The 13,228-nt window shown below is 40.1% G+C and overlaps 2 protein-coding genes and 1 long non-coding RNA gene across 3 annotated transcripts in view; 2 read left to right on the forward strand and 1 right to left on the reverse strand.

Annotated features, from left to right (window-relative positions):
• LOC118414804 overlaps window positions 1–13,228 on the forward strand; it is a 1,072,569-nt gene that overhangs the window by 636,470 nt on the left and 422,871 nt on the right. The window lies entirely within an intron of this gene.
• LOC118414867 lies at window positions 150–1,282 on the reverse strand. The gene is made up of 2 exons (XR_004831025.1): window positions 847–1,282; window positions 150–345 (listed from the first exon to the last, which is right to left on the reverse strand). It is a non-coding gene; the product is annotated as an uncharacterized LOC118414867 (long non-coding RNA).
• LOC118413760 lies at window positions 2,863–5,855 on the forward strand. The gene is made up of 4 exons (XM_035817292.1): window positions 2,863–2,991; window positions 3,398–3,575; window positions 4,593–4,754; window positions 5,733–5,855. Exons 2-4 carry the CDS (start codon window positions 3,438–3,440, stop codon window positions 5,853–5,855), a joined length of 423 nt encoding a protein of 140 aa, XP_035673185.1. The 5' UTR covers window positions 2,863–2,991; window positions 3,398–3,437.

A 13,228-nucleotide genomic window follows, 5' to 3' on the forward strand; every position in this document is an offset into this window, starting at 1 on the left:
GACAAAAATCTCATTAATATATCGCTGCATAACTATTCAAAATAGCTCTTAGATCATACCCACTACAACCTCAAATATTTGACATTCTCACTGCTCAAAATACCCCACACCTCCCACTATACTATGTAAAAGTAATACAAAAATAACAAGTCACACTACCGCTTTTACCATAGCAACAATTTGATTAAAAAACTTTACCTACATCGTTTCAAACTAATAAAACTACTTAACACACCCACACCACCTAAAAGTGTGCACATACCTTAGCACAAGACACTGCTAACAAAACGACCAAGAATCTAGCGTCCCGTCGTCCCTCAGTCAACCTGACAGTCCAACTCACACCTAAAAAATAAACATATAAGTTACATATTGAAACATTAAACAAAACAATAAATTAAATACCCGCAAAAAATTCGTGCCAAACGATAAATTACTTTCATAAACATGCCTATAATATAGATATATATCTGCAAATTACCCATGCAAAACATGCCATAACAGTATATATAACAGCGTCACAATGCTATTAATATATTGATCTTAAATTATGCATACCACTACCACTGAACTCTTTGTTCTTTACAACTAATTAGGAGAATTTACATCTTGACCTCTGCATTCCCATTACACCTACATCCTGCACAACATTGTGCAAAACCTCTGCCGTCATCACGCCCAACAAAACATCGACCAAACACGTGTTACACAAAAAAAAATTCTAAGAAAAATACACCACAACAAACCTTACCTCACAAAATCACCAAACTAGAAACATTTCGCTTAACAAACTCTACTCCATAAATTGTTATTTCTTTCTATCAAATCACCAAATCGGACACAAACCTGTACACAATGGATCCGCACCCCACGCAAACCAGTCAAGGACGCAACTCCGGCCTCACCGGACCCACCATAACATGTTTATATATGCTGCCGTATGCAAATTAAGATTCAGACATCCCTATTACGGACGTGGTAGAAAGCAACACGCCAATTTGATCGTTGATTGGCGGAGAATCGCAGACTGGTTTCTGATTGGTTATACAAGTTGTCTGGTAGGATCCCCCAGACACGTATAAATATCTTCAGCACGATAATTTTCATATCCAAACGATTCAGAAGCTTGAGAAGTATTGACCGTCCATAATCTGTTCATTACATATTCGTACCATGTCTGCCTGTGAAATTTCTGTCACGAAGAAAGAACGACAATGCACATCCGGGACCTCTTCCCGCCTTTGGCTGTGGTCTCGCACCGGAGTTTCTTTTACGATTTTTATATCCGGCACACAGCGCACACAAGGGATACAATTCCGCCCACAAAAGTACGCCGGAAAATCCAATTATACCAGTGAACAAAGGTTTCCAGCCAACTTCCCATAGATTTTAGATATAAACTTCTAGTTTAATAATGATGCACATTTTACTGGAACACAACATGAAATTTTGAGGTAGTCCTTCCAAATGCGCCCCGGCCAGCTTTTTTTAAAAGCTTTCTTGTTTTATTTGTCTGTGTGTGGGGTTTGTCTTTCGGGATACTTCTGGTCAGCATGACTTAACAACAACTGGCTGGATTGTACTAATGATTGGTATGTGGGAGGGTATGGGGAAGATGAATATTAGAGTCGATTATTAGCCTCCTTGCGGGTGTCCTAGTTGCTGCAGCAGTACCTCAAATTTTGTAATTTTCGTTCAGGACAAGCTATGGTTTTGATTTTTGGGTGGCAGTCAGCATTTGACGTCCAATTGATTTTGCTCTAAAAAGCTTAGAAGAGTTGTTTTGTGTATATAAAACTGATTTGTAGACTTTCCGGATCAATGTACGAGTGAAAACATGATGTTAACATTTCTATGGTATCTATATCGAGAGTGACTTAATATTTCGTACATTAATCATACATTACATATATGTGAGTATATCTATTTTGAGCATTTTCACATTAAAGCGTTCACCAATGATTTGATTGTACGGCGTACGCTGATAGAATTACTGTAGAGAAATGAGTTATGCTATAACGTTTACAAAAATATCCCCACTATCTTGTTTGTCTTGTTAGAATAAAATGGTTCGCAAGTACGTAAGCACACATGAGCAGCAAAATGCATCATGGGTAATATGTCAAAACTAAAGGCCCCTGACTTGTGAACATTTTTTTTGTCTCACCCGCGGTCTCGATTCTCCTAACAATGTCCTGACGTAATTCATTTATGTCCAAGGGACCACCACCTGTGACATATTACCCACAATGCATTTCGCTGCGCATGCGTACTAATTGTTGAACTATGAGTGTTTGTGTTTTACGGTGATTGCCGATGAATGTACATTCTTGGTTTTGTAACCATAAAATTGAAAAATGGTCTTGTTGTTTCTTTCCTGGATATGCCTTATTAGTCACGATATCAGCCCTTGTCCTCATTCTAGCTATGACTCTAGCCGACAAAAAACTAGCTTCTCGGCACATCTCGTTCAAATTCCGTGGAGTCCGGCTTCTCGCCAGGGTGTGGACACGACTAGGGGAAAAGAGTCGCATTGTCCTTTAGGATGGGGAAGTAAAGCAGGTGATCCCGTGTATGAGGGGGCTCATATGGTGCCAACCTTCTGCACGTAAAAGAATCCAACGAACATATCGAGAAGAGTAGCTAGGGGTAACCCGGTGTACATGTGCTTGGCCAAAAACGCAAACCGTATATTAGTATTGCCACCTAATGCACTACTAGCACAAGGAAAAGTGCCATGCTTTTTCTCTGCCTGAGGTGGCAATGTGTACATGTACCTGAACCATCCACAATTGAATCACGTCATGATACAAGTTTGATGTTACAAAAACCAGCAGCTTTTCATCCATTGGACAAAAGAAAGGCCAATGCCATTCTGACCTTCTGAGGATGGACCAATCAGATTGGAGAGTTAGATTTCATTCAGAACCCCCCGTGGCCGATTGCGCAGTTGAAAATTCACTAGGAGCTCGAGCAGGGTGCGGAAAAGAGGTAATACTTCTAGATTTAATCTTAAAGGTACACTTTGTAACATTTTGGCCTCAAGTTAGAAACACCATCATGAACTAGACTCTTCTCGTTGTAAACAACAACTTGCTGGCCATCAGTAGGCTCCTTAGGGGTGGGGTGATCATTTAATCACACTCCAGGCTGGCTACAGGGGAGAACAATCAAGATATTCTTCTTCGAAAAACACTCCAATTTTTTTTAACTTCAGAATAATCTTACATAGTACAGCTTTAAAGCAACGGCTATCGAATTCATTTATCCTAGTGCTCACGACATTCTTGAGAAGGTTTCGAAAACATCTTGTTTTTTTTTGTCTAAATGTGGGTGTCTTTAAGTCACAAGTTTCTGAACATGTTTGGATTTTTTGTTGTTGTTTCTTTGCATATAGCGTAGACTTCTAGAGAAGACCAGTGTGAACCTCTTTCACCATGGGCAAGCTGACGGTCGAGGCTACTGGAAAGACAAGCCCAGAGGACCCGCCTCCCTATCCTTCAGAGCCCCTCCCAACTAAGCCTGTTCTCCAGACTAACATCGTGGTACCAGAGGCGGAGCCTGGGCATCCACCGGTCAGTACTACGGATTTTTAAAATTCTCAGTCGTGTGGCGTAACTGGTAGAGCGTTCGGCTCGAAATCTAGAGGTCCCAAGTTCGATACCCAACGTGCCCCAGACGTTGTGCCCTTGTGAAAGACACCTTACACGACTTTTCTCACTTCACCGAGGTGTAAAAATTGGTACCTAACTTACCTCCATATTGAAACATCACTACCTGATTTATAAAAAAGAACATTGAGACCCCTGACACGGCTCGCGTTATGTGTGGCCCAATCAGACAACGATTGCTATTCTTCTCTCCAGCAACATTAACACCATCCACCAGGTGCATTACCTCCAATGTGCTGAGGGAGCATGGGAGGTAATAATGCGCCTTACAAACGACCAGAATCTCAAGAGTTTAAAAGTCAGCTTTTAGTGGTCTAAGTAACCTCTTAAATTCAATGCTTCATTCTTACCTTTTGGTTTGTAAAAGTAATGTAACGTATTCAAGCAAAGGACTCCAGAAGTTTACCATGTATGTCAGACGCAAGTCGATGCATTCGGCATATTGATTTAAACATGGCGTCGGTTTGTAAACAAACTGGAGGGCCGACCGGTCTAATCTAGCTCCCCCGTCAAGTAATCCCCTTTCTTCCCCAGTGTTTGATTCACATGTGTGTTTTATTACAACTTGCATTTTTATGTATAGCGATGTGGCGGTTTTATTTCTATTTTTCGCGACGCCTCAGGGGCGGAAGCATTTTCTACAGTATTACGATCGCATTGAAAGGATTTAGGAAATTGCACGAATGCATTCCCTTGGGAATTGATTTTTGGCTTAACTTTAGGGAGTGTCTACAGTGTTATGTGAGACCTATCCATGATTGCTGTTTTTTTTTTCTTTGCATAGGTATTCTTTGTGTCAGGGTTAACGATTTAAGGGAACGGTCTTTTCACATAGCCGGGAATGACTGCACTCCTTGCATACCAAAGCCTCTAAAGCACCTCTCTAAAGGTTTAATCAGGCTAGTCTTATGTTATCTACAGGCTCGCCCCAGACGATGCCCGAAGAAGTGCGGGACCATCGTCCTTGTTACCGTCTGTGTTGTGCTGATAGTGGCGGTGGTCATGCTGGGCGTCAAGCTGGGAAAGAAACATATGATGGCTGGGAAACATGGCTGTAGGGACAGTGGAGAGGAAGGACACATGGTAAGCAAATTTCTATCTTCGACAGGGAAAACATATTGTTTTTACTGGTGTGTTCTTCTTCTTCATCTTCTTTATTCTTCTTCATCTGTCATGAACCAATCAGAGCTTAGAACTGCCGTGAACCAATCAGAGCGTAGAACATCAGAATAGCTGTATAAATATGAACATTTACAGCTTTGCGAAAGAAGAAAACTGTATGTGGTATTCTTGTTTCTGCTCACAAACAATACTATAGGACGAGCCTAATTAAATATTATAGCGTTCTAGTAGCTTGAGAAAAGGCTACATGGAAAACATTCTGCATTTTAGCGAAAATGTTGCCTTTCTAGTATACAGTTAGTTTAACAAGAATGTCATAAGGAAAGTATCTTGACGTTTTAGACTGGATATTTTCTGTGTTAGTAGAAGTCATTTTGAATTGAAGTTGAACGGCAATTTCTAATACAAAAATTTGAGCTTACGACTTGACCTTCCAACTCCAGTCTTTGTCAAGGAATGAGCAATCTAAGGTGAGAAGATGATCTTTGGTTGCAAAAGTTTATGGCGCCCCCCGTCTCTTTTATGGCGGGTTGCTCCTTCCTTGACAAAGACTGGCCTTGGACAGTCGAAAATTTGGGCACTTCGAATTTTGGAGTTAAAAATTACTGTTCCACTAGTAAATTTGCTTCAAAACTTTGAAGTTCTACAATGACAATAAATAGCTTTGCTGCCAAGCTTAAGCTCGGTGAAATCTGTAAACAAGATTCCTTAATTGCAGAAAAAGCAGATGATATTTACAATAAATAATAATACACAGATTCACCAAACACATGACGTTTGCCAAATTGACAGTACATGTTTGCCGTCTATTATGTTTAAGATTTTTCAAACATGTTTTGTTTATGTCACAGGAGCTTTCACTATTGACATGTTACCCATAGTGCACTTCGATGCGCATGCGTACTTAAAACCACGAACCTCCTTATTTTTTTATGATAGGGGAATGATGACTGCGAAGAGATGGAGGACATGGATGAGATGGACGAGGAGGGACCGCAGTCGGATGGGCAAGACGGAGATGGCGTCAATAGTCGCTGGTGTATTGACAAAACCTGCCCTTGAATCGTTACCTCCCTTAAAATGGAGGTATTGTTTTTGATGTGTCTGTGTTTTTATGTTTGTCCTTCCAGATACTTGTGGCCAGCATAACTTAACAACATCTGGCTGGATTGTAATGATAATTGGTATGTTGGAAGGTATTGGGAAGATACATGTCAAGTCCGATTATGGACATCATTGTGGTTTTCCTATATGCTGTAGCAGAACCTCCGGTTTTGTATTTTTTTTTGTCCAGGCCATGCTATGGTTATGATTTTTCGGTGGTAGACAGCTTTTGATGTCCAGTTGACCTTGCTGTAAAAAGCTCAGAAGAGCTGTTGTGTAAATGTAAAACTTATTTGTAGATTATTTTCTGTCTGAAGGAATGAGTCAAATCACGGATATAAACAATACTATTGTCCCTATATCGAAAGGGACGTAGTATTTCATACATTAGTCGTGAAAACTTAACATGAATGTCATCTATGAAAGGAGCATTTTCACATTGAAAGATGTATCAAGAATGATACAGTATACGTTTGTAATATAGTCATCCAAGGAATTATGCTCGGAAGTTAACAAAAGTATCGCAGCTTTTTATTTTTTTATTTTTTGTCACAGCAGAATAAGGGGGTTCATGATTGTAGACACGCATGGAGAGCGAAAATGCAATACGTCAAATGGCGAAGGTCCCACAATGCATTTCGCTACCCATGCGTACCAACCTCTTTATTGGTGAAATTGTTTGTCGTAAATTATGATTATTGATAATTCTACATTCTTGAATAAAAGACAAAAATGCATGGACTGGCAATTATGAATGAAGCCAATCAGATACGTATATACTGGCTGCATGTTCGTCAGATGTTTGTATTTCAACTTTTTTTTTTTCAATCGACTGCAAATACATATGCAAACATTTCTAATAACCCGAATACATATAAAGTTCTAATGATACAATGCAACCACAATGGGAGGCATCATCCAACCGCGAACTAAGCAAACCATGGTGCGAACTCCGTTGTCTCACGAGACAGAAGGACGTCAACAACAAATACTATACACGCTTTTCTAATAACCCAAATACATGTACATTTCTAATAATAGTACTTATACAAACATTTGTTATCACTCAAATATGTATGCATATATTTCTTATAGTCCAAAACATTATACAAACAGTTCTATTGACCCAGATGCATATACAATCTTATACAAACAGTTTTATTGCCCCAAATGCATATACAGACATTCTAATTAGTCTGTTCTCCGTCTTCTGACAGTTTGTTCAATCATTATATAAAAAAAGAAGACCTGTCTCTGAGATAGCTTCTTCTAATACAAACATGTTTCTCACAGTACGACGTTTCAGTCATGTCGGTGAAAAACAGGAAAGAAATTATTTACCAGGGAGGAATCGAACGTAGGGTCATTCCTGTGCACTTCTTTGTAAGTGCCCTTCCGATTCAGCTGGTAGTAAATTTGACATATCCAATATCATACGATATTGTACTGACACATAGTATTGTATCTAAGTATAGTAGACGTCTATTTCTTAACAAGATCAGTACATATAGTAAGGTTCTTTAGGCACAACCAGGGAGTACTTACTTTCAACGTTTCTGTGTCTGTCAGACACTATCATCAGGGTTAGAATGGCTGGATACGATTCTCGCTGCTACTCATAGCCGATGTAGGTGGCGCTGCAGCAACAAGAATGCCGTTTCAAACGTGGCTCAGTTTGTATCCCCCCTTCGTTGGAAGTAGGTACTCCCTGCTTGTTTCTAAAGAAAATTACTATATGAATAATCGACAACCTGACGAAGTTATGTACGGAAGATTAGTACATGTTTCAAAGAAAATCTGTATTTGGGCCCCGCTAGTTTTACTCTCATTATCTTCAAAACATAGATCCGGATGATATTCAACAGACACATAATGGGAGATCTTCACGTTTTACAGCTGCCTAGAATTTGATGCGGCTAGATCTAAACGTCTGGAGTTGCGGGGGAAACATAAGTAACACTGTCTATATTTTTACATTAATTTTAATTGATCTTTGTTGTAAACCGAGTCGGTCTTTTTTACATCAGGATCTGCCGACTCATACGTGATTGCTTCTGCTGCTGCTGCATAAAAAGTGACCTCTGTCTCTGAGACAGTGTCATCATTTCGTTGGTTGTTGTCGATGTCTTCGTATTCATGAATGGAAACATCATCTCTGCCGTTGTTCCGGTCGATCACGTTACGCTGAACGCCATTTTGATGATTATTGTCGAGGTCTTCGTACTCATGGCTAGAATCATCATCTTTTTCTGGTTTCTGGTCGTTCGCTTCTTGCTGATCCTCTCGCATTTTCAAAAGACGCAAGACCGAAAACGTTACGACCATTGCGATTGGAGAAGCCATCAAAATCAAAATTTTCAGGTTGTACCCATGTGATCTTTTTATAGATAATCCGTTATCCAAAATAATGAGGTAGTCATAATCGTTGTCTACATCTTTTGCGGTGTTTTCATCAGGTTCCATTGTAGTTTCAAATGGTGATTCTTCTTCGGCCACAACTGACTTCTTAAACATAATGCTACCTGAAAGGTTTGCAGAACATTTGATTTCTTCGAATTCTCCTCGGGGAATTGAGCTACTACTACGGATACTGTCCTTCCGAGAAAATTTTGGCAGGTAACATTAACTTGGGGTTCGATTGTATGATTTGCCACGTTATCATGACACACTGACCAGCCTTCTGGCTTCACGGTGTGTTCGAATATCCAGCTAAGGTTGTTTGGTGCCTTATGATGAAGGGTGTCGTTTTGACCGTCTCCTCTGCAAGGAAGTCGAAGTTCAACATTCCCTGGAAGATGCCACGTTACGATCGGCTCCTCTTCCCAATACACCGTGCATGTGAAAGCCCATTTACCTTTTGCAGTTATCTTTTCGTTGCTGAGTTCTATAAGTGGACGAGGACAAGAAAACCGCATGGAGGAGTTGAACATGGGGGTACCGGAAAGCTCCGGTGGCTGAACGCATGTGATTCGTTCCTTTGCCTGTTTCCAAATGGTCGGGTATTTGATCTCTACAGACGGAAATTGGAATGAATTCTGATGCATGAAACACGTGCAGCGGTACGGATTGCCGTGTAACTCCAGAACTTTCAGTTTCTTATTTCGAAGTAGTTCTTCTAGTAAATCGAAAGGAAAGCGTAATAGTTGATTCCCAGACAGCCACAAACTTGTCAACTGGTTTAACTTAAAAGCTTGATTGTGACTGTGATCGCGCTCCAAAACTTGGGTATTTGCAGAAGTATCTACCGTGGTCAGTCGGTTATTTCCAAGATTAAGTACACGTAGAGAGACAAGTTTGTTAAACGTTCCCGAAGATATTGTATTTATACGGTTTTGTGACAGATCCAGTATGTCAAGTTTGGAAAGACCTTCGAAATAACTTTGTGAAAGATACGCCAATGTATTCCCGGTAAGATTTAGTATCTTGATGTGAGAGACATCTTTAAACGCACCATCTTCGATCTCAGATATCTTATTGTTAAAAAGCTGAAGAATCTGCAAGTTTTGTAGTCCTTTGAATGTGTTCTTTATGATACGCATAATGAGTGTTTCTGAAATCTTTAAAATTTGCAGGGAGGTCAAAGTAGCAAAAGTATTTGCCTCAACCAGTTGAAATTTGCTTGGTCCAATGTAAAGTTTAATAAGACGTAGATTTTTAGGGATATCATGAAAAGTTAAATTGCTCGTGACGTGGCTATGGATCTCGAGTACGGTGAACCGTTGCAAGGGGATACAAGTATCAAGTGCGAGTATGGGAAAATAAGACGCATTCACTGCTACACAATGTGGCATTGTTGAAATCTTAACACTTTGAGTACTAGATGCACCGCCTGGGGTGCAAATATCACTGATTGGTTCACATGCACAGTGTTCAGTATAGGAAGTCGGGATAAAAGAAATAAAACGTAGAACCAAAAGTAAGAGTACAGACCGCATGTCGACAAGGCAGACCAACGTTTGACTCGCTGTCTCCGGAATTGTAAACCAGTGAACCTATTGAGGGAAACAAAATAGAGAAAAATGTTGTTTAAATATCATAAACGATTAAACAAAGATCAGATTGAAAAAAATTCACCCATTACTCTTCATTATTTTCCATGGAGTTAGTTTATACCGGTATAGCTAAGAGTTTAACATTTTTTATCTAAAACATTCCTTCTGTGACTTTGTCAGTAAACATCTAAATACTATACTATCATCTAAATACTATAGATTCTGCCCAATTAAACATTATAGACGAAAGCCTTTGTTGAGTCCGAGTTTGGGCCATTAAAACCCTAGCAAAATGTGCAATTTCCAACGAACATGGACAAATTTTTGCTTGTCCATGATATTTCTTTCAGGAAGCGTCATTGCTTAGAAATTATGCAGTTTGTAGCATCATATTATTACTTTTCTTCAGGAAAGTAAAGCACAAAAATGTAAGAAAGAAAGCTCGTGATCTTATTCGCACAAGTTATGATACTCCATGGACAGGAATTATTCACAATTGAATAGGTCAAAATTTGCCTAGAGCAATGGCAGAGTTTATTATTTACAATAATCCCCGAAGACAAGTAAAAAAAGGAAAGAATATACTTTATTGAACAAAAAATAATGGATTCCGTTTAAACGCAGTTTACTTAATGTAGTATATAGTCACATACATGTTAGCGTGCTTGAGCGTTATACATGGGCATCTATATGGGTCCATGTGACCTATAACACAACACACATTGACAAATATTGTCTACATATCAATACGTGTAGCAGTGATAAGGTCATCGGTCTCAAAATATAATTCTCGATACATTTCGGGAAAATTTACTTTTGATTCATCACACTTTCTTCCGTCAGTGATACGAAATAGAGCTGACGATATACAGGTCTTCAAAATGGTTGGCATTTCAGTTATAGCGACCGAGGTTTCAATGTGAATATAACGCTAGTTCACCTTTATCCGCGGGGTAACCTATATCCGTTTATTTTCAAGACGGGGTATTTAGGCACATTAAACCGACGGATAGGGACCGCGTGGCGCAGTGGCGGCATTTGCGGCTCGAGACCGAGAGGTTGCGGGTTCGAATCCAGCTGCTGTGTCACCGATCTTGTGCCCTTGGGAAAGGCACTTTACACGACTTTCCTCCCTTAACTCAGGTGTAAATGAGTATCTAGTAGCCTTGTGGCCTTGTGTGGCTTGGTGGAGCTAGTATGTGGCCGAGACATGCCTTAGGGGCATGTTCGGGCATGACGCACCCGCCATGACACGCGTACGCGTACGAGTCAGGGGTAGGAGGAACCCCTTACATCCTTGGTTGGAAGACCTCTTAGGAGTCGGATACTCCGAACAACAAAGCTGCATCTGCTGGAGCCGCCTCACGCGTTGCATACAGTTGTGCCCCTGTGAGACTTAGTGCTCCAGTAGACGAGAGGGTGGAGAAGGAATTGCACACCCCTCCTTCACCATAAAAAGTCATGTGCAGGTCAGGCAAACAGGCAAATAGCCTGTCTGCCTCCTCATCTGTCCAACCGACAGGAGAAACCAAAAAAACAAAACAAAAACCGACGGATGGTAGATTTAGACTGCAATATACTGAAAATAGTGCGATACGTACTGAAACCAACGTTCGTCGACGTGATGTCCCCAAACACCCTGTTTTTAAGAGCAACGGATATAGGTTACCCAATGGATAAAGGTGAACTAGCGTTACACGTGGTCAAGCTACACAATTTAACCTATGAGAAACAAAAGTGTATTTTCGCATACATGCATGTATGTATCTAATAAACCTTATGAAACATACCTTATTTGGTGGAACGAATGGAGTACAGCAGACACTCTCCGGTGTGGCTGTTTGGAGTGCCTATCAGTTTGTCTTAATTTGTCTGGGCTGAAAAAGAAATGACGTCATTGAGAATGTATGTAGGCTGCCTTCCTTTCTTGTAACCTAAATAATATAGACGATGAGTGTCACTTAAATGTTGACTGTACTCTATACAACAACGAGAGAAATGTCTTCTTCGGTTATATGCAACTGTGGTATTCGGTGGGCGTAGTCTTCAACAAAGAATAGCGTAGCATTTTTCTTTGGCCATTTCTGTACTGTCACTTTTGTGTGTATGACAAGCACAAGTGCACTTGCTTAGTCATAATTATGTAAAATGTACCTTATCTGAGATGGAAGGATGCCCACTATCAGATAGAACAGACAGATCACAACAATACGCTCTCGGATGCGACGTTTCGGTGTGGCCTTGCTTTCTTCACTTATTAGTCTGGGCTGAGAGGAAAATATGGGGTCATTGAGATTACTCCTCTGACTCCTCCTCTTGTTGAATAACAGCATGGATCTACGGGGCAATGACCCCTATTGACGCAGCCGCAGAAGTGCCAATTCGAGTCCATACAATATTTTAGCCTATTCTAGACTTGTAGCAGGAAAATTCCATATTGGTGAGACAATGTAAGGTGCAGACGTTCAGATTTAGCCAAAAAAAAACAACAACAATGTTTTGGTCCATTTTTTTTAGGCCTGCACTGACCCCTGATTTGAAGTGATGAGCGTAGACTGCATGTCCGACAGATATTTGTATTTTATTGTTTTATTTTCATTATGAATTTCTACGTTTAGGCAGAGGGGGTGGGACTAAAAGAATTGACCTGCAATTCCCCCACAAACCGAATGCTAAGAATTTGCTTTATGACCCTGTATACATGTAAGAAAGAGCCAATCGCATTTAGCCTTTCATCATTATGTAGGGTAGATTAGCTTGATATAGACTTGTTGTTGCTATGCGGCAGAAGACCTTGTACAATTGTTGTGCAATTAAATTTTACGTCATCAGCCAAACAACCTCGCCAACGACTACGCAGTTATTTAGAGAGATATTCGCAACATTAGAAGAGGGACGGTTTGGAAATTGACAGCCAGTGCAAGGTAGGATTTCTTTTGGTAATGGCAAACGTTTTTTGAGTAACGCTATTTTACCTTTATTTGTTTGGTAACTTATAATCACTGTCTTGAAAATCAGGTTGATATCAAATTGCAATATGATCAAATTTTTGCAGTTTGAAACTACCGTCCATTGACTTACTGTCCCTAAATAACTTGTCCCTCACCTGTCCCTTAGTAGGGCCACTATTCCACCCACATGACTTTTGGGACTATAGATTATAGAATCTGGCAAAATATTAAATTGGTTATAAATTGACCAGGAAAGTCAATGTCAATCTGCAGCAAGGGTAATATTTCTTTCATTGTGTTTCTCTGTGTATGCATGTATATGTGTGTGTGTGTGTGTGTGTGTGTGTGTGTGTGTGTGTGTGTGTGTGTGTGTTTCTCCGTGTATGTG

The sequence above is a fragment of the Branchiostoma floridae genome, chromosome 4, assembly GCF_000003815.2.
Source record: "Branchiostoma floridae strain S238N-H82 chromosome 4, Bfl_VNyyK, whole genome shotgun sequence".
Classification (NCBI taxonomy): Eukaryota; Metazoa; Chordata; class Leptocardii; order Amphioxiformes; family Branchiostomatidae; genus Branchiostoma; species Branchiostoma floridae.

Bases quoted from the DNA above. Each gene is read 5' to 3' on its own strand.
- LOC118413760 (XM_035817292.1), top strand. From the start codon at position 3,438: ATGGGCAAGCTGACGGTCGAGGCTACTGGAAAGACAAGCCCAGAGGAC. The intron at 3,576-4,592 runs GTCAGTACTACG...TGTTATCTACAG, and splicing joins CGGAGCCTGGGCATCCACCG to GCTCGCCCCAGACGATGCCC. The intron at 4,755-5,732 runs GTAAGCAAATTT...TTTTTATGATAG, and splicing joins GTGGAGAGGAAGGACACATG to GGGAATGATGACTGCGAAGA.